The sequence below is a fragment of the Helianthus annuus genome, chromosome 7 (assembly GCF_002127325.2).
Source record: "Helianthus annuus cultivar XRQ/B chromosome 7, HanXRQr2.0-SUNRISE, whole genome shotgun sequence".
NCBI classification, from domain to species: Eukaryota; Viridiplantae; Streptophyta; class Magnoliopsida; order Asterales; family Asteraceae; genus Helianthus; species Helianthus annuus.
The window spans coordinates 124,160,492-124,180,913 of record NC_035439.2 but is presented as its reverse complement, the minus strand read 5'-3'; the positions used below and the strand labels follow the sequence as shown (position 1 = coordinate 124,180,913).

The following is a 20,422-nucleotide window of genomic DNA, read 5'->3' as shown; positions in this document are numbered from 1 at the left end:
ATAATGTTAAATTTCATTCACAAGGGACCCACAAAAGAACACATCACCCCGACAAAAATTTAGATACTACATCACATGTACCTCTTCTCCAACACTTTACTTGGTTTCTCAGCCGTTACACTTCCAACCACCACCACAAACCACCACCACCATGGCTCAATCTTTCTCCACCACTCTCCCAAAACCCACCTCTTCATCCTCCCCTGCATGCACTCTCCTCTTCATCTTCACCCTCTGCATTCTCACTCTCTACACTCTCCACCACCACCACAACCCCCACCCACCACCACCACAATCCACCACTAACCCACCGTCTGTCTCCACCTTTATCAGTTCTGCATCCAACTACACCATATCTACCTACCTCCGCCACCTCACCCTCCACCCCCACATCGCCGGCACACCACCGTCATCCGCCGCCGCCGCTTACGTCACCTCCCACTTCCAATCCTTCAACATCCCAACCCACGTGACAAATTTTTCAGTACTGTTATCATACCCAGTTAGCTCATCACTTACGGCGCACTTTAGCAATTCTAGTACTGTTTCGCTAACGTTAACGGAGCCCGGGTTTGGGTCGGACTCTGAGGTTGTAAGACCGTACCATGCATACTCGCCGTCGGGGACGGCGTACGGTAAGGCGGTGTACGTTAGCCATGGGAGGGAGGAGGACTATCGTGCGCTGGCGGCGGCTGGGGTTAATGTTAACGGGTGTATAGCGGTTGTGAAAAGAGGTGGTGGGATGTCGAGAAATGCGGTGGTGGTTAAGGCGGCGGAGAGAGGGGTAACGGCGGTGGTTATGTTTACTGACGGTAACGGTAACGGCGTTGAGAGAGGGACGGTTTTGGATGGTGTGGGGGACCCACTTACACCCGGGTGGGGTGCAAGTGGTGGTGGTGGTGGGGATGTGGAGAGGTTAAGGGTGGAGGATAGTGAAGTTTCGGGTCGGTTTCCGGTGGTGCCGTCGCTGCCGGTATCGGCGGAGACGGCTGCGGTGATATTGGGCTCACTTGGTGGGCCCAGGGTGGCCCATATTTGGAAAAATGGTGAGGTTGACCAAGTGAGGAAGTTTGACAGGGTTGGGCCTGGACCAACTTTCTTGAATTTTACATATGAGGTTTGATTTACATTTTTTCATGTTGTATGGACCACTTGTACTTTCACTTTCACATATAACCTGATTTTATCCTTTAATAGTATGAAATATGAATATGAATATGAAATTTGTAATTATTGTTTAGGGGGAGAATAAGGTGGGGGTGATCCAAAATGTGTTTGGAGTGATAAAGGGGTCGGAAGAGCCTGACCGGTTCGTGGTGCTTGGTAACCATAGGGATGCGTGGACCTATGGAGCGGTTGACCCGAATAGTGGGACCGCTGCGCTTATTGATATTGCGCGTAGGTATTCTTTGATGATGCGCTTGGGGTGGAATCCTCGGAGGACGATTTATTTATGCAGTTGGGATGCAGAAGAATTTGGGATGGTAGGTAATGCTCTATCATAATTGATAATCGATAACTAATAACATAAACATAACATTCATTTACGCAGAGGGACGAACCACCGATTTTTCACTTGGAATGTTAATTTACCGAAAATTTCCTAATTTTGAAGAAAAGTCAATGCAGTGGGTTGGTCCAAAAAAATGTTACGTTTTTATTAATGGATCGAACATTAATAATGATTTTATGGTTTCAGATTGGATCTACCGAATGGGTTGAGCAAAATCTTGTTAATTTGGGCTCAAAGGCCGTGACGTATATCAACGTGGATTGTGCTGTTCAAGGGCCTGGTTTTTTCGCAGCTGCAACGCCTCAACTAGATGATATTCTAGTCGAGGTTACTAAGAAGGTATACATAATGTATTAAACGTATGTACTCGGTTATGTATCAAGTCAACTCATTGCGTTTGAAGACAACATTTGATGCAAATATTTTATTATATAATTTCAGGTTACGGATCCCGATAGCTCGGGTTCAACACTCTTTGATAAGTGGAGAACAAATAATGAAGGTTATCCTTTGGTATGTCTAATGCTACGTTGTTTTGTGCTTCCATAAAGTCAAATGTTGACTTCGAAGAACATGACGAGCTTGTTTTTGTTGAGTTGTAGATTGAGAGACTTAGCGACGTTTTCTCTGACTTTTCTCCATTTTTGCATCACGCGGGGGTTCCTTCGGTTGATCTTTATTATGGCAAAGGTATATATAATCATATATGAACGTGGTACATAATATTTTACAGTTTGCTAATAATTTTTCCGAATCGTATAATCGCTTCTAGCTTTCCCGGTTTACCACACTGCTTTTGACTCGTACGACTGGATTGTTAAGCATGGAGATCCGTTATTCCACCGTCACGTTGCGGGTTAGCTTTTTTGGATATATATTCGAATTCTATTAAAAATCATAAATTTATTATCTATGATATAACTAAAATATTATTCTTCTAATTTGTCATCTTAGTTGCTGGTGTGTGGGGTCTGCTTGCACTTCACTTAGCCGATGATCCTATCCTACCGTTCAACTATCTTTCGTATGCAGCTCAGTTGCAGGTACGATTAATCTTTCATTCAGTAACGTACTAATGTTTATATTTAGTTTATTTTGTGATCGTATTTTGATGATTTCACAGAACCATACACAATCATTGTACAAATTGATAAAAGGGGACGTGTCTTTGCATCCTATAACGTCTGCCATTGAAGAGCTTGCAGATGTCGCTAAACAAGTTGAAGATGAAATCAAGGTTTTTCTTTTGTGTCTTCCCGATGGATTTAATTTGTTTTTGACTTTAGAAGTTGACCGAACGTCGTATAATTCAATTTTACAGAAAATAAAGGATGAAGAAGCCGAAGGTCGTGTTTCAGATTTAAAAAGACGCGTGTTGAATGATCGATTGATGTTTGCTGAAAGAGGCTTCTTGGATTCAGATGGGATTCGAGGAAGACAATGGTTCAAGCATCTTGTAAGTGCTCTCTTTCCACACATGCGCGCACATATGCACACATACACTGTATTATTTCTTATAGTGAGACTAGTAGTCAAATGTCCAAAACTCTCTTGAAGTATGACAAGATCATGGTTTAAAAAACGGTTGAGGCGTGCACCTCAAGGCGAGGCGAGGCGGTAAGATAGCGTGTGTGAGGCGCGCTTCATGGGGTTATGTTTGTACGTACCCAGGCGGTAATAAAACGTGTGCCTTAGGGGCGCCTCTGGGGATGGGTTATGTGTTTTTTTGATGTGTTACTTTCTGTGTCAATTATTTAATTTTTGATGTTCGTTTTTTATGTTTATCCTTTCTGTGTCAATTATTTTATTGTTTATAAGATATATAATTTTTTATTTATTTTCTAATTCAGCCTCAAGCTTACGCCCCAGTTCTCCTCGAGGTTTACGCCTTGTGAGGCGAAAGGAAAACGTTTTGAGGCTCGATTGAAGCGGTGCAAATGAGCTCGTTTAACTTATGAGAGCTCGAGCTCGGCTCAATTCGAGCTTTGATTTTAAAGCTCGGCTCGGTCTCGTCTTGTTTCTATTTATTACTTAATTTATATTAATTAAAATTATTATTTTATATATTAGTTATTTATTTTTTCATAACTTTATTATTATTATTATTATTATTATTATTATTATTATTATTCAGATATGTATTTAATATATTAATAAAAAATTATATAAACAATAGGCTCGGGAGCCGGCTCGAGCTCGTTTAAGCTCAGCTCATTTGAGTTTTTTTTCGAGTCGAGCTCGAGTGGCTTGTGAGTAGCTCGGCTCGTTTGCACCCCTTCCGTTCTTTTAAACCTTGGACAAGATCTATAGTTCAATGAAAGCTTAATGTTGTTAAGAAAAATGTCTAAAATACCCTTGTTCAAGTGAGCATGAAAGTTATGTGGTGTAGGTATATGGACCGGCTAGCGAGGGCAAACTGGGATTTTTCCCAGGAGTTGCAGATGCTATTTACGAGTCAAAAAGGCAGTCAGTGATCCAACATGAGATATGGAGGGTTGGCAGGGCCATCCAAAGGGCTGCAAGTGCTTTAAAAGGTGAACTAACCTAATTATATATATGTATGCTTGTTGGAGTGTATATAGATGTCTCTTAACATGAATGAAGGTGTTCTATCTTCCCAATTTTGATCATGTATAGGGAATGTTTACGTCTCGTGTTTTGAGAAATGATTTGCGACGAAGATGGAAATAACCCAAGTTGTGTTTTTGACTGACCATTGTTTGCTTTCTAGTATTGGGTAACATGACAAAAAGACGTATATTTGATATGGCACGAGAAACCATCCTAGTTAGAATCACTAAAAACACAAGATCTTTGCTTATGATTAAATAAATATGCAAAAAAACAAAATGAAACATGGATCAAATTTAAGTTTTTACCTATAGACTAACCCATGTAAGACTGATGATTTGGGATTTGGATTGTTTTTCTATCAATTTAATTTTCCCATTGTTTGGGGCGAGTATAATCATTTACCATTAACGGGGCATTAATAAACAAATACTAGTGAATTCGACGCATGTGCACATGCGAGTATCTGTCATTTAGATATAATTAAAATTTAAGTTTTTCGGATCAGTCCAGTCAAAACTGAAATTTGATTGAGCTATGGTTATTATCAATAGTTTATCCGCTATCACTTTTTAGACGTGTTTATTTGACTTACTAACCGACTTTAACTATCATCAACTACTAACTGATTTTAGCCGACTCACTTAGCTACTAACTGAAATAGACACATCAATACATTCTCTTGAAGAAGATTCTTCTACACAAAGATCAAACGAAAGATGCCAAGTAGTGATCAATAGTCACTCTATATATATCAAGGTGCTAACTTTTCGTTTCCACTTAACTAGCCATCTTTCTACACTTATTTTTTGTGTTTGAACAATCAGTTTTCTTAATCAATAGGTAACATAACTTTTCACTTGAATGCTATGATTTTTTATGTTTTTTGAAAAAGTCTTCAGGATCAATATCAGTGTCTATCTGGTCAAAAGACCTAAACTTGTTGCTTAAAAGTTGAAACAAAACCCATAATGTATTTGGTAGAGTAAATTACGTTTTTGGCCCATGTGGTTATATCACTTTTACTATATTAGCCCAAAATAAGAATTTTTAACATATCTGCCCCCATGGTCTCTATAACTAACTATTTTGGCCCCATGGTCTCTATAACTAACCATTTTGGCCCCATGATCTCTAGACTTAGGGGCCAAAATGGTTAGTTATAGCAAAATGGTTAGTTATAGAGACCATGGGGGCAGATATGTTAAAAATTCTTATTTTGCGCTAATATAGTAAAAGTGATATAACCACATGGGCCAAAAACGTAATTTACTCTATTTGGTATGAATTGCAATTTTCATAGTGTTGTGAACATATCATAGACTTCTTTAACACAGCTTTAGTGAGTCTTAAAGAATAGCTTGACTCAAAACCCCCCATTATTATTGGTGCGATAATATAGATAGTTTTTGTGATGAAGCATAGATGTTACTAAATTCGATATGTTGTTTCAGCCATTAGTAGCATCAACCAAATACACATACCGTCAACCGCCTTATTACACAACTCTGTCATTGCTTGAACATTTCTCACATATCTATGAAAATCTTCAAGAACACATCCACATTGGGAACTTGAGAAGCAATCGTTGTTGATTGTCATTGTCAATATGTATATGTTGATGAAAGTCAGAAAGATGACAGACTTGAATGATCTAATTGTCTTCTTGTAATTCATTGCCATCTATAGATTAGCTGTGTATATGAACGTTGGCTCCAATACCAACGATGTGGTCTGAAGGACATGAACACGCGATTTCTGATAATTAAGTTCTTAAATTGAAGATTAAATGGCCAAACAGGCACCAAGCCAGACAAGCTCACACTAGACAGAATTTAAAGAAGGGAGTAGTGTAAGAAAGAAGAATTGTCAATGAAACTCCTTATATCATGTAGACACATACTTATGACTATCACTAACTGATTCTAACCAACTTATGTTGTAAGTTCTAATTTCATTACTTTCACCGCTCTATGCTTTTGTTGACCCAACCTAGTTGTAATTTGATGGTTTGATAAGATTCTTTAAAACAATTTAAACGATTTACTAAATCAATGAATCAAAACCTAACTGATGCCAAAAGAATTGACCGATTTGAGCCAAACTAGAACTAGCGAGTTGAGGTGCAAGAAATGACTTTGCGCTACCACCAAGCTGGCATGCACAAAAGAAAGGATGAGGTATGAAAGAAACTTACGAAAAGATGAACTAAATGTTGTAAAGAGAGCACTAGAAAGGTAACTTTTTACACAAAAAACATTTTACACATCCCAAAGAAAAGGAATGACTAATTTAAACACCCACCTTATAACAATAGCTGCTGCTTGTACCTTTTTGACAAAATCTTCTTCCTTCCTATGTACCTTTTACTACTAAATTACACATTAGAATATTAGATAACCACACTTTTCTATCAACACTAAACTCCCCACCTCGGTCAACATAAAATATTCTTTAGAAGAACAAATAAAAAAACACATCGCCGCATCGATTATCAAATGCTTTACACTCACACTGCTGTTCTAGTTGTATATTTTCACTGGCTTCTCAAATGAGTGACGATTCTGCGCATTTTAACAAAAAAGCAACATGAAACCATCATTAGACGGTCCCTTTAAACATTTATTTTCATTCGACATAATATTTTACCTGATTAGCTGTAAAGGACCGTTTAGGTGTTGTGTCTGAATGTTCCAACCCGAGATATTGCTCCCAAGCACCATACACGTCTCTTCTCTACAAACCAGATTCAAAGAAGGTGTCAACTAATTAGTGAGAATAATTATACTTATACAATGAATAAGTAACAACTATATTTAACTACGAACCTGAAAACGGTTGGATACAACATCCGAATCTTGTAAATACTCGGGACGGCCCAAAGATAAAAAGGCAAACTTCCACTGATAAATACAAGCAGGTGCAATTAAGTGAAATCACATGTCAACATAGCCTTACAACTTTAAACGCGACATTAAAGAAATCATCATGAAAATAACTACCTTAGAAAACTCCTCATCGGGAACTTCTAATTTCTTTTGGATTCGCACTTTAACATCTGCTAAAGTTTCATTTTCATGAATTATCAGAAAGAAAGGCTCCCCGAAGTTCTGAACTTGCTGTAAATGGAAAAAAAGGAACAGTAAATACACCGAAAAGGTAATTAGTAGTGGAATAAAAAACTGATCATGCTCATTGTCTACCATCTGGTTCTGTGCAGCCTCTTTGGTAAAATGGTAAACGTGAATCAAACGATCCTGCGGCCCGAGGTTCTTCTCTTCTTCCGGAATCTAATGTAAATGATATGAACAAAATTATTACTAAGCACATCACTATTGTTGCAAATCAATTTTCTTAACTTTGAAAATAGTAAAATAAAAGTTTAGAGTAAAATGCCATTTTCGTCAGTAGGTTTGGCCAGTTTTGCGACTTTTGTCCAAAGGTTGGTTTTTCCGCATCTATATCCAAAAGGTTCGAAATCTTGTTATTTCATCCAGCTCGTTAACTCCATCCATTTTTCTCCATTAATTCAAGGGTATTTCCGTCCTTTTTGTTAAGTTAAAGAGCAATTCGGTTTTTTAACTTTATGTAGAAAGACCAAATACCCCCGAAAAAAGACCGAGTTGCCTTTTAAGTTAGCAAAAAAGACGGAAATACCCCTGACTTAACGAAAAAAATCAAGTTAACGAGCCGGATGAAAATGGCAAGATTTCAAACCTTTTGGATCCAGATGCAAAAAAAACAAACTTTTGGACAAAAGTCGCAAAACTAGCCAAACCTCAGGGAAGAAAATGGCATTTAACTCAAAAGTTTATAATCTCAAGAGTAAACTTCCATTTTGCTCCCTGTGGTTTGGTCACTTTAACGATTTTGCCCCAAACCTTTAAAAATAACCATTTTCCTCCAATAGTTTGCTATGGTTTTTCCATTTTGCTCGAAACAGACAATTTGGATGGAGTTAGAGGCGCATAGCAAACTATTGGAGGAAAATGGCTATTTTTAAAGGTTTGGGGCAAAATCGTTAAAGTGATCAAACCACAGGGAGCAAAACGAAAGTTTACTCTAATCTCAATCTTCTCTTGGTAGAAGCCAACTTACTTCCTCAGCACGTAACGTCCAGTATTGATCATTTATATTCTCAATCTTCTCAGTCAGAGGAAAGATCTGCAAAAAGCAAAAGAGTGTTGACCATTCTACTAGCGACCGACACAGAAAATAATTAAAAAAACACCACGTTACCTTGTAAATCTTATGATAAAATACTTCAAGAAGTCTAAGTTCAGCATTTTCATGAGATAATGTAACCTGTTTAAGAATGCATTGTAAAAATCATGAATATAACTTAAAAGCAAGTTTAGTGTAGCAAAATCGGAAGTACCTTTGACTTAATTTCATCTAGAACATCTCCAACAGTACTTAGTTTAGGCAGCCTTATATTGTGTATTACAGGCTGCAAATTAACAAAATTTAGCACGCAAACAATGCTCCTTGCACAAAAAGAATCGTAAAAGATTCTAGAGTAAAATGCCATTTTCGTTCCTAAGGTTTGGCCAGTTTTATGACTTTCATCCAAAGGTTTGTTTTTTCCACATCTGGATCCAAAAGGTTTGAAATCTTGCAATTTTCATCTGGCTCGTTAACTCCATCCATTTTTCTCTGTCAACTCCGGGGTATTTCCGTTTTTTTCTAACTTAAAGGGCCCCTTCGGTCTTTTTCACTTTATGTAAAAAAACCGAATTGCCCTCTAAGTTAACAAAAAGACAAAAATACCCCTGACTTAACGTAGAAAAATGGATGGAGTTAACGATTCAAATGAAAACGGCAAATATTTCAAACCTTTTGGATCCAGATGCGGAAAAAACAAACCTTTGGACGAAAGTGGCAAAACTGGTCAAACCTAAGAGACGAAAATGGCATTTTACTCAAGATTCTAATTCCAAACATATATTTACATACCTCTTCCTTGTTTACAGGGTGAAAAGCAACTTTCAAAGTTTTCAAACATTGTAATTCAGGCAGAGGGATGTCTAACACTTCATAATACAGAATATCGGAAACCTGAACCAATGCAGAAAAAAAAAACCCTATTTAAGATTTTCATCAATACCAAAATGAATAGATAATTAGTAGGAGCGGCAATTCTTGACACGACCCGAAAACCCGACACGAAAAGAAAACAGGTTTGGGTTAACTAACAAGACCCGTTTAAAAAACGGGTGAGTTCGGGTTGACCCGTATCAAAACAGGGTGGGTTTGGGTTGACCCGTATAAAAACGGGTTGACCTGTTAACCCGTTTAACTATTTAGAAAAAAAAACGTTTACTCTTTTGTTTTTTCTGTTTCTATTTTACATAAGTCATAATAATATTAGTTTTGACACATTATATTATTTACTTGTCACACTCATACTCACCATTAAACATGTTATCGATAACCCGCTTAAAACCCAACAACTCGCTTATAAATCGTCAACTTATATGACTCATTTAAATATACGGGTTAAACGGGTCGTGTTCGGGTTGACCCGAATTTATATGTGTGCGGGTTAGGGTTGAAATCTTTCACCCGAATAAGAATACGCCACCCTAAACCCTAAAAAGTAAAAGTACAGAAACCTGATTGTAGTGAACCAGCATATCTAGCAGGTGTTCTGCAGCCCGGTACTTGATGGGGTGAGGTTTGGGCTGTTGAGAATAACAGTTGTGAGGAGTAAGTCTAATTTTTGACGGGTCATCCAGATTAAGCTTCTGAGCAACTCTCTCCACCACATCATCATACGTATGCAATTTTGACCTGCCAATTTTGGTCAATGGTAACAATATCATTTTCATTTAAGGATTACAAGATTTATATGCAATTAAGAAAGCCCGAACTCACAGTTCAAGACAGAAATCATCTTCCTTGGGCCTATCCAGAGACCGAAAATGAACTATCTGCAAAAAGCATCAGAATTCAGGAACGTTTCTTCCTAAAAATATGTTGAAACATAACGCACCTGACGATTTTTCACATATTCTAGAAATGAAGGGACGTCGGGATATCGGTATTTCTCCTCAGCTTTAGGTAGTTTTTGAAAGCAAATAATGTCTCCGTCTTCGATCTGAAAAAAAAAGATTATTTTTTTCAGATGTAAACGCCATTTAAATGAAATAAAGGTTGAGATTGGTACCTGGCTAGATCTAAATGAGGTTCTTTTGTCAAGGCGTTCACACATGACACATGGCTCAAATTTTATTTCCTGAACAAGGATGAGTTAACAGTTAACACATAGTTAGAAACGCACAGCTAATAGTGTAGGTTAACACAATAATGTGAAAGAAGAAGAAAATATACCTCATAGAGTTCAATTTCTTCATCTTGACTAAATCCAGCTCTCTCATTTAGTTTTAAGATAATCTCAGTTGGTTTACTAGAACTCTTGACAAAAAATCTACCAACGTATCTAGATAAAGAACAAAGATGTATATATATTACTCAAAGACCCCAATGTAGGGTTAAAATCTACCAACTATGGTTAAAAGCCCAATCCATATGTAGTGCATAGTTATCGATAGCGAATAGCGACAAATAGCGACAACGTACCTATATGCTACGTCGCGATAGCGATGAAATAGCGCCCGCTATTTCGTGTTTAGCGATAAGATAGTTAAAAATTTAAGAAATAAAAATAGCTATCTATATAAATTTTTTATATATATAATGTTTATTTTATACCTTTTTATGTATAAAAATATAAGTTTAAGGACCAAATGTAAGCTAGTGAAAATAGTGGGGGTTAAATGTTAAGATACACAAACCAATTTTACACTTTTTGTGTAAATTTTAGAAGTTTTAGGGAGTAAATATAACTTAATGAAAGATAGAAGGGTTAAAAGTTAAAATCCATAATCTTATTAAACCCTAAAAAAGGCTCCAACCAAATAAAAACGCAGCCGCTCTTGTTCATCTTCTTCTTCTTCCTGCTTTCCAGCAGAAATCATCACCGGAATCAGAAGCAGAAATCTTAAAGCCTCAAACACGCTAGAAACCCAGCCGCTCTCTTCTTCATCTTCTTCTTCTTCTTCCTGCTTTCCAGCAGAAAGCATCACCGGAATCGGAATTTTTCGCCGGAAATCGCTGCCGGAGTCGCTATTTGCTCGCTATATGGTCGATATGCACCTTGTAGCGGAGGTTGGCCGCCACGCCACGCTATTCGCTATAGCGTCCGCAACGGTCGCTATTGATAACTATGATGTAGTGTAATGATTTGAAAGACCAAAAAAGTAGGCCTGTAAATGAACCGAACAAACACGAACAGAGGCATGTTTGTGTTCGTTCTTTTAACTTTAACCGAACACGAACATATAATCCAACACATTTTTTTGTTCATGTTCGTTTAGGTACCTAAACGAACAATTCACAAACGTAAAAGGAACATAAACAAACAAACTTAAACGATCATAATTTAACAAACAACACAAATGCACATAACTGAAGAAACATAAACGAACATAACATAAAGTAATTTATTATATAAATTAGTAATTAACTACGATAAATTCATTGGAAAACCCATTTTTATTACTAGAAAGCCTAATTACCAATTAGTTATATGTATACTGTAAATATAAGTAGTTCGGAAGTTCCTTTTATGATTAAAATTTATATAAATATAACCACTTATGTATTTAAATTGAAACGAACATTAACGAACGAACAAAACGTATGTTCATGTTCGTTCATTTAATTAAATGAACAAAAAATTGTGTTCATGTGCGTTCGTTTATTAAATAAACGAACTTCTCGCCGCACAAGTTCACAAACAGTTCATGAATGTTCAATTCGTTTACAATCCTACAAAAAAAGATAAATTAAAATCTTGAAAATACCGGAGTTCTTCCTTCTCAGGATCATAAAGCTTGAAGAAGAGAAGTATATCTTCTTTGCTTTTGTCAGGTGGTGGAATAGGATGCAAATCCTGAAAACAGGTGAGAAATTTAGTTTAACTAAACAATAAAAAGGAATAAGAGTGAAATAAAAACGGAAACACGATATTACGGGTCCAATCTCGATCTCCAAGAACAATTTGAGTTCAGCATTCTGATTCTTACTGGAAACTTCCCTCAATTGACCAACCTGCAGTTCAAAAACAGTTTGTTCAGCTTGTTAATTTACAACTGATAAAGATTGATCTCATATCTATAGATAAAAAACTAAAATATTAACAAAAAATATTGTCAATTTATAAAAAGCTATAGTACTATACCGATTGGGTTTCCTCCAAAGCTGTTAAAGGCCGATTGGGACGGTACGTGTGGTTCTGCCTCTTTGCCCATATCCAGAACCGTTGAAATTGAACAGGCACACCAAATTCTTTAGCAACCTCTTCCTGCACACCATGAATATAAGTATGTGTATGTTTCCAACGCCTAAAAGTATATTATTGAAAACAATGAAAATAACTAAAAAGAGTAAATGCCATTTTCGTCCCTGGGGTTTGGCCAGTTTTGCAACTTTCGTCAAAAGGTTTGTTTTTCCGCATCTAGATCCAAAAGGTTTGAAATCTTGCCATTTTCATCCAGCCCGTTAACTCCGTCCATTTTTCTCCTTAAGTCAGGGGTATTTTTGTCTTTTTTGTTAACTTAAAGGGCAATTTGGTCTTTTCTAGGGGTATTCGGTCTTTTTTACATAAAGTGAAAAAGACCGAATTGCCCTTTAAGTTAACAAAAAAAGACGGAAATACCCCCGACTTAACGGAGAAAACGGATGAAGTTAACGAGCCGGATGAAAATGGCAAGATTTCAAACCTTTTGGATCCAGATGCCAAAAAAACAAACCTTTTAAACGAAAGTCGCAAAATTGGCCAAACCTCAGAGACGAAAATGGCATTTTACTCAATTAAAAATTACAAAACAACAATAAAATTAATAGATTATCCCGAAGCCACCAAACTAGTAAACAACAATACCTTGAATTGGTTAAATGGTGTTTGTTTTTGTATACGAAAGCTATGAACTTTGTCGTGGTCAACAAGATCAAAATATATATCCTTCCCTATCTGTTCTAGAAGGTTTGCATCGCGAGCAACCTACGCAAGTCAAGTAAAGATATTAGTAATAAGAGTTTCTTAAAAAAAAAGATCTACTAAGAAATTTGAGATGATATATCATATATCTATCACTAATCATCTACCACCTTAATAATAGTATATAGATGAGCCTGTGCTTTATATCTTCTCTTGTTTTCCTTCTCCTCTTGTTCTTTCTTCAACCTTATCTGATAAACGAATGATTATAATAACTTCATGTGCCAACAAGCAGACAAGAAGGTTCAAAATTGACTTTAACTTAAGTGTTTACTTTACCCTAAGATGTTCTGCGATATCCTTCTCATCAACATCACAAATAATCTTATCTTTATCGCTTTCCCGTATGTAGACAAGCATGTACGCGTTCGAGTATTTTGTAAATTTAAACGGAGCGTTATTGTAGCCAGGATTTGTTTGGGGTAGCTGTTGAAATCAGGGCATAAGATGACAAAATAAATAAAGAAAGCAATGTATGGATTTACTAAAATAACTAAAATAGAATGTGTTAAGTGTGTTACCTCTTCCTCACCACCATACTGCTCTTCTAATGCTCTCTTAATATCTTCTTTAGTAACTCTTTCGTCATCAAACTTGAACCTAGTTGCAATGATGATTATATTGATGAGGGCCATAATCGGATTTCGAGAATAAACAACACTGAAATATATATAGAAGTTAGAACTCACCAGTTGTCTGACAGAATGGGCCTGATATATGCATAATAATGTCCACCATGCACACCACCACTATGAACCAATACACTGTCAAGAAGCCAGGTGTAAACCCAGAAGGGTCGTTGACTTATAACGAAAAATCGAAAAGATATGTTGATTGTGACACAATTTAATTATGAACATATATGATACCTGTGAAGTGTATAGAGATTCCGGACACTCTTATCTGCATCAGGAGATAAATATTTGCCGTTCTCCCTGTCAAGGTCAAGCTCTAACGGAAATTCATACCGATCATTTATCTGCGTAACGAATCAAAACATGTTGATAAAAACTAATATTATATCAGGCTAGGACATAAATGAGCTAAAGGCGATCTAAAATGAGAAAAAGGTTCTCAAGACCTACCTTTACCATCGTATCCCTTGTGAAATCATATTCGAAACGTTTTAGTTGAAGTTGAAGAACAGGTGGGAAATCAATAAACAGCACACCCTTCTTAGCATCCTGAGCAAAAACAAACATGTTGACTTTACCAAAAACAATAAACCAATAAACGAAAGAATATGATGAAGCAAATCACCGATAGTTATTTAACCTGTAACCCATGTGCTTCAGCATGGTACTTATTGTCACCCTCAAGCCGTTCCACTTCAACATATTTGTCAAAAGAAGCATAAACATCCCGACAGCCTTTCACATCAAGTTGAAGATCTGATATAAACATAATGTTATTATTAACATTTAACAAGATCATTAACTAATTACCAACCAACACCGGAACACCCTCAAGTTGCTTCACACATATTTAATACCGTAAAATGATTCTTTTCTCGTCGACTTGAAGTCCACATTGACACACTCAATGTAGTTCATATGGTGTCCTTCAAATAACTTCTGTATTGTCCCTTCCACAACTGTTCCCTGAACCATCAACAATCAGAAATCAGGAAAAAAAGCAAAGTCAAAGGTTGTCAAATACCAGTCAAAATATTGTTACCGATATTATCGATGATATTGACCGATATATCACTGATATTCCCGATATCAGCACCTTTCTTCTTAGTTCTACCATTCGTCTATCTTCTTATTGCTGCTATTAGTGCTTTTAAGTCTTAATTGTTAATTGTTAGTGTTAAATGTTGGTGTTTTAAGTCTTAATCAGTTCCTACTTGCTACAATTGTTAGTTTTGCAAGTTGCAAAAGGTTAATTCGTTAATGGTAGGAGAGTATAGTGTTAAATTGCTATATATATAAATTCTACATGATATTAAAATTCCCGATATCCCACCACAATAACCTATATCTCAAATATCGGTCCTTGACCGATATCCAATTTTTTACAGCATTAACTGCTTAGCTTTCAAGAAGAGATTTTGGTCACCTTCATCTTGTCTTCAAGCTTCTCACACAAAACCCTATTAAGTTCTTGCACATCATGCTGCATAAAAGAGTCATACGTGTCCCATCCAAAAGATTTTGTCAGCTCTTTCGTGGCAACACTGGTTTCGTTGTATTGGAGCTTATAGAACAAGCTCTGAAGAGCCAGAGGAATACTCCCCGAGGGCATATCATTTTCTGTTGTTGGCATATGGTAGACAGCCTGATATTAAAAGTTGAAATGAGAGAACTAATAGTTATTTATAATACAAGTCAAAGTTAGGCCTGTAAACGAACCGAACTTGTTCGGCGGGAAGTTCTATTATTTAATAAACGAACGAACACGAACACAATTTTTTGTTCATTTAATTAAACGAACGAACATGAACACAATTTTTTATTCATTTAATTAAATGAACGAGCATGAACACACGTTTCGTCCGTTCATTTATGTTTGTGAACGTCCGTTTATGTTCGTTCATTTATGTTCGTTTATTCACATTTGTTTATGTTCATTTATGTTTGTTCAGTTATGTTCTTTTCAATTTAAATACATAAGTAGTTATATTTAGAGTGAATTACAAGTTCTGTCCTTTATCTTTATACCAAATTTCAGGCGGTGTCCTTTGCCTTTAAAATTGACGAGTTTTATACCTAATGTTTCAAAATCTTACAAGGTTTGTCCTTTGGCCCTAACCCAGTTAATTTTAGTTGTCAAGTGAGGGACAAATTGGTCTTTTTACCCATTTATTTAATAAAACCATTTTAATATTAAAACAAATATATCTATTATACAATACATCTTTCTAAACACACAATCTAGATTAAACCCCCATCCTCACCATCACCACCTACTGCCACAGCACTAGCACCACCTCCGTTCACAGGAACAACCGGTCAACACCCAACACCGTACACCCTAAACCCGACACCTCTACTACCACCCATCGGACCCTTTATCACTGTCACACCCATCACAACCTCACTATCACCATACTCAGTTAAAACAATTTCACCTCAATCCGGTTGACTCAGCTCCAAAAACTCCAACTCATTTACAACAATTTCACCTCAGTCCCTCTCTATTTTTCACCTGATCCTAAATTCAACTTAACATAATATTTTTTCAGAGCAATTTCACCCTGATGATGCTTCAGAAAAAGGTCTGCACAAGAATAACCCTTCAATTGCCGGTGTAGCAACACTATTTGGCGACAAAGATGATATTAAATGGTTGGAAAATATCTCTTTCACAAATTGGGGTAAATCACAACTCCATGACACCAAATCCATAAAAAACTATGATTCATCTAAAAAACGAGCAATTTCATAATGTTTGAACAAAATCCAACCCATTTTTGGTTGTACAGGTTCCACCCGGAACCGGAAAAACCGATCTTTTGAAGGAATAATTGCTCGAGCTGTTGAACAAGGTGAACGTGTGCTAGTGACCGCCCCCACAAATGGTGGTATAGAGAAAGAGAAAGCGAGGTAAAGAGAGAGAGGAGAGAAGGGCAGGAGATATATTATATATTCTTTTTGTTTTAATTAGTAAAATGGTTTTTAATAATAAAAAGGTAAAAAGACCAATTTGTCCCTCACTTGACAATTAAAATTAACTGGGTTAGAGCCAAAGGACAAACCGTGTAAGATTTTGAAACATTAAGTACAAAACTCATCAATTTTAAAGGCAAAAGACACTGCTTGAAATTTATATGAATATTACATAAAAGGAACTTTCTAACTACTTACATGACTATAACTAATTGGTAATTGGGCTTTCTAGTAATAAAATGGGTTTTGCAATGGAATTTCTCGTAATTAATCACTAATTTATATAAAAAATTACTTTATGTTCGTTTATGTTTAGTCAATTATATTCATCAGTGTTCATTTATGTTTGTTCACTTATGTTCATTTGTGATATTTATTGTTCGTTAAATTATGTTCGTTTAAGTTTGTTTGTTTGTTTGTGTCCGTTTACGTTCGTAAACTGTTCGTTTAGGATTTATACGAACGAACACGAACATGGCCATCTTCTTAATAAACGAACATGAACAAAAAAAATGTGTTTGATTATATGTTCGTGTTCGGTTAAAGTTAAATGAACGAACATGCCTTTGTTTGTGTTTGTTCGGTTCATTTACAGGCCCAGTCATAGTAACATAAATTAAACATTGTACCTTTCTAAAGTACGGGATATGGTACAAGGTTTGAAGGAGAGAGTTCATGTAACATGTTGCGCCTTGGTTCTTAAGACCGACATAACCGGTTTCCTTCTTTGAGTCGTATGTCCAATAGTCGATCACTTTTTTCACAGCCACCTCAGCTTCGATAATGCATGTATCGTTTACAAGATACCCTCTACCTGGGTCGTATAGATCGCTAAGAGGCATGAAGGATGTGAACCCCCAATCACTCTCCCTTGCATGGAACTGGTGTTGTGTGTCTGTAAATACATCGATAACCGTATCAGTTGCGAAAGGTACACAATAATCAATTGTTTAACTAACCGAACATGACCTGAACAATTGAACATACCTTTCTTTACGGTGAACTTGCTGTGAATTTGATTAACAACAGCCAAGTTGAATTGTGCGTGTCTACTCCAACCATATGGCAATGATGAGGAATCAGCTACATCTAAGTACATAGACAAATGATCTACATTGTTTCCCTTTGGAAATATAAGCACCCGCCTGAGAAATAATTATGTTATTTCCCCTTAGAAAGCAAGCATACGACGGATACGCATAAATAGTCCAAAACCACACAAATACAACTAAATTTTACCATTTATATCCACCGACTACAAAGACGTCAGAATAAAGCTTTTTGTTGGTCTGACGAGAGAAATTCTGAATAGCCCATGTAAACCTAGACACCTGAGGCTCCTCAATTGCTTGATTCTCTACTGTGCTAGCAACAACTAATGAATCCAAATCGTAAAATCAAAAGTTAAATAACAAATATATTCACAACCAAACCCAAATTATAAAACAAACTAATGTAAAAAGTTTCTAATTTGAACAAATAACATGTATAACTTAAGTATAAGTAGCGTGCCCCCATTCACAATATCTAATTCGAAACAGAAACAGAAACTCGATGTGCAGTTGTGCACACATATAGATACGACATAATTAAAAACATATAGTAAGCAACAAACAACCTTCCATCGGCTGAGGCGCTTCAACAGGCGGTGTACCATCAAAAGCAACAGGACCTTGCACCGGTAGAGGTCCTTCCAGTATCTCCGAGTGCGGCACAAGCATTTCCTCATCTTCCTGCTGTCAAATCAAAACAAAACATCACATATCCCCACGCTCAATCCAACCAAAACCCTAAATTTATTCATCAGCCAAGAACATATAAAACCTAAATTTACATTCCAATTGCCAATTAAAATCCATCAACACCAGTTCTACCTATAATTACAAAACCCTAGCACGATTAAACAACCAAAAAACAACAATTTCAAGAGCGTCTAAGGCACTACAACCGAACACAACAGCAATGATTGACAAATATACAGACGTAAACAAAATAGCTGCAATAAACAAAGTTTAAACATGTAGCATTTCAATTTCCAATTAAAATCCATCATCACTAGTTCCACCTCTAATTACAAAACCCTAGCACGATTAAACAACCAAAAACACATCAAATTCAAGAACGCCAAAGGCACATGTAAGCCAAACAGCTGCAATAAACAAAGTTTAAACATGTAACATTTCGATTGCCAATTAAAATCCATCAACACCAGTTCTACCTGTAATTACAAAACCCTAGCACGATTAAACAACCAAAAAACAACAAATTCAAGAACGTCAAAGGCACTATAACCGAACGCAACAGCAACGATTGACACGTATACAGACGTAAACAAAACAGCTGCAATAAACAAAGTTTAAACATGTAACATTTCAATTACCAATTAAAATCCATCAACACCAGTTCAACCTCTAATCACAAAACCCTAGCACTATTAAACAACCAAAAAACAACAAATTCAAGAACGTCAAAGGCACTATAACCGAACGCAACAGCAACGATTGACACGTATACAGACGTAAACAAAACAGCTGCAATAAACAAAGTTTAAACATGTAACATTTCAATTACCAATTAAAATCAATTAACACCAGTTCCACCTCTAATTACAAAACCCTAGCACGATTAACAAACAAAAAACAACAAATTCAAGAGCGTCAGAGGTACTATAACCGTACGCAACAGCAACGATTGATACACGAATACAGACGTAAACAAAACAAAACAAAACAAAACAATTACAACTGCAATAAACAAAGTTTGAATATGTAACGAAAAGATATACGTACATCGAGTGGCTGTGGAGTGACGAGAGTCATGGTACCGGTGGTGATGGCCGTCCGATCAACGGTGGTTTGTATAGAGATGTATGTATAGTGACGAGGGGGATGACAATGGCGACTGATACGCCCTAAAATTGTGTGTGAAAAACGAAGGTGTTTTCGCTTATTGTCTGAGAATCGATGGGTGTAAGGGTAGGTTTGGGATTTGTGGGAAATGTGGGGGTAAGTTGGTAATTTGGGAGGGGAATGGAGACACGACTGTTGTGTGATCGGTTGTGGAAAACTTTGTTACTTTTAATATTTAATCAATCAATGAGATGCTTACACGTCATGATTAAAAAATAAGAACTTTGATTATTTGATAATAACTAGTGAAATTCTCTGTGATGCGCGGCGGGAAATTCGAACGTTATCGATTCGTTTTGTTTTGTAACTAGATAAGCATGATACCCGTCCAGTTCGTTACTTACCAGTGTTTTACCCGTAAATATCGATACCATACCGGTTGGTTATAAAAATTACAAGTTTAGAAGCAGAGAAAACAACATAAAAGTGAAAAAAGAAGAAGGAATAAATCATGTAAAATATTATTAAGAATAATAGATACTCAAACTTTTATTTAGCAGCAGGTAATAAAAAATTTTCTTTCCCATGAAGGGCTTCGAACCCGAGACACTCACTATATTTGAATGTTCATACAACCAACTGAATTGCGAAAGTTTTTCTTAATAGTTTCGCGCAATAATAACTATAATATATACATAAAGCGGAAAAGGACAAAAAAAGAAAAGAAACAGCAAAGAAAAGAAAAACGATGGCAAAAATGTAAATTTAAATTGAGGACAAAATCGTAATTTGGCTGGAAGGAGAAAAACAAAAC

General features: G+C 36.4%; 2 protein-coding genes across 3 annotated transcripts; one reads left to right on the top strand and one right to left on the bottom strand.

Annotated features, from left to right (window-relative positions):
• The first annotated feature begins 92 nt into the window (after positions 1–92).
• LOC110868484 (probable glutamate carboxypeptidase AMP1) lies at positions 93–4,229 on the top strand. The gene is made up of 10 exons (XM_022117657.2): positions 93–1,117; positions 1,242–1,484; positions 1,700–1,852; positions 1,955–2,026; positions 2,116–2,203; positions 2,286–2,369; positions 2,468–2,556; positions 2,637–2,750; positions 2,835–2,969; positions 3,903–4,229. The coding sequence occupies exons 1-10, from the start codon at positions 152–154 to the stop codon at positions 4,059–4,061; spliced, it is 2,103 nt and encodes a 700-aa protein (XP_021973349.1). The 5' UTR covers positions 93–151; the 3' UTR covers positions 4,062–4,229.
• A 2,064-nt stretch (positions 4,230–6,293) lies between these two features.
• Positions 6,294–19,738, bottom strand: LOC110868485 (ubiquitin carboxyl-terminal hydrolase 12). 2 transcript variants are annotated; one of them, XM_022117658.2, is made up of 32 exons: positions 19,549–19,738; positions 18,378–18,495; positions 17,999–18,134; positions 17,747–17,904; positions 17,389–17,654; positions 15,210–15,428; positions 14,641–14,749; positions 14,424–14,539; positions 14,234–14,332; positions 14,018–14,127; positions 13,838–13,912; positions 13,670–13,748; positions 13,428–13,574; positions 13,259–13,339; positions 13,032–13,151; positions 12,330–12,452; positions 12,122–12,199; positions 11,953–12,041; positions 10,418–10,526; positions 10,254–10,322; positions 10,080–10,184; positions 9,962–10,017; positions 9,700–9,877; positions 9,041–9,142; positions 8,463–8,534; positions 8,324–8,389; positions 8,183–8,248; positions 7,288–7,374; positions 7,087–7,203; positions 6,913–6,987; positions 6,734–6,820; positions 6,294–6,648 (listed from the first exon to the last, which is right to left on the bottom strand). In XM_022117658.2, the coding sequence occupies exons 1-32, from the start codon at positions 19,576–19,578 to the stop codon at positions 6,607–6,609; spliced, it is 3,384 nt and encodes a 1,127-aa protein (XP_021973350.1). In that variant the 5' UTR covers positions 19,579–19,738; the 3' UTR covers positions 6,294–6,606. The 2 variants fall into 2 exon arrangements, with proteins under 2 accessions (XP_021973350.1, XP_021973351.1); XM_022117659.2 differs by having other exon boundaries at positions 18,378–18,492.
• Positions 19,739–20,422: the final 684 nt, after the last annotated feature.

What these genes read in the sequence shown, in the direction of transcription:
- LOC110868484 (XM_022117657.2), top strand. Translation starts at nt 152, where the DNA reads ATGGCTCAATCTTTCTCCACCACTCTCCCAAAACCCACCTCTTCATCC. An exon ending in ATGCAGAAGAATTTGGGATG is followed by an intron (nt 1,485 to 1,699) that starts GTAGGTAATGCT and finishes TTATGGTTTCAG; the next exon opens with ATTGGATCTACCGAATGGGT. An exon ending in ATTCCACCGTCACGTTGCGG is followed by an intron (nt 2,370 to 2,467) that starts GTTAGCTTTTTT and finishes TTGTCATCTTAG; the next exon opens with TTGCTGGTGTGTGGGGTCTG.
- LOC110868485 (XM_022117658.2), bottom strand. Translation starts at nt 19,578, where the DNA reads ATGACTCTCGTCACTCCACAGCCACTCGAT. An exon ending in CCCATTCTGTCAGACAACTG is followed by an intron (nt 13,749 to 13,837) that starts GTGAGTTCTAAC and finishes CATTGCAACTAG; the next exon opens with GTTCAAGTTTGATGACGAAA. An exon ending in CCTCATTTAGATCTAGCCAG is followed by an intron (nt 10,185 to 10,253) that starts GTACCAATCTCA and finishes TTTTTTTTTCAG; the next exon opens with ATCGAAGACGGAGACATTAT.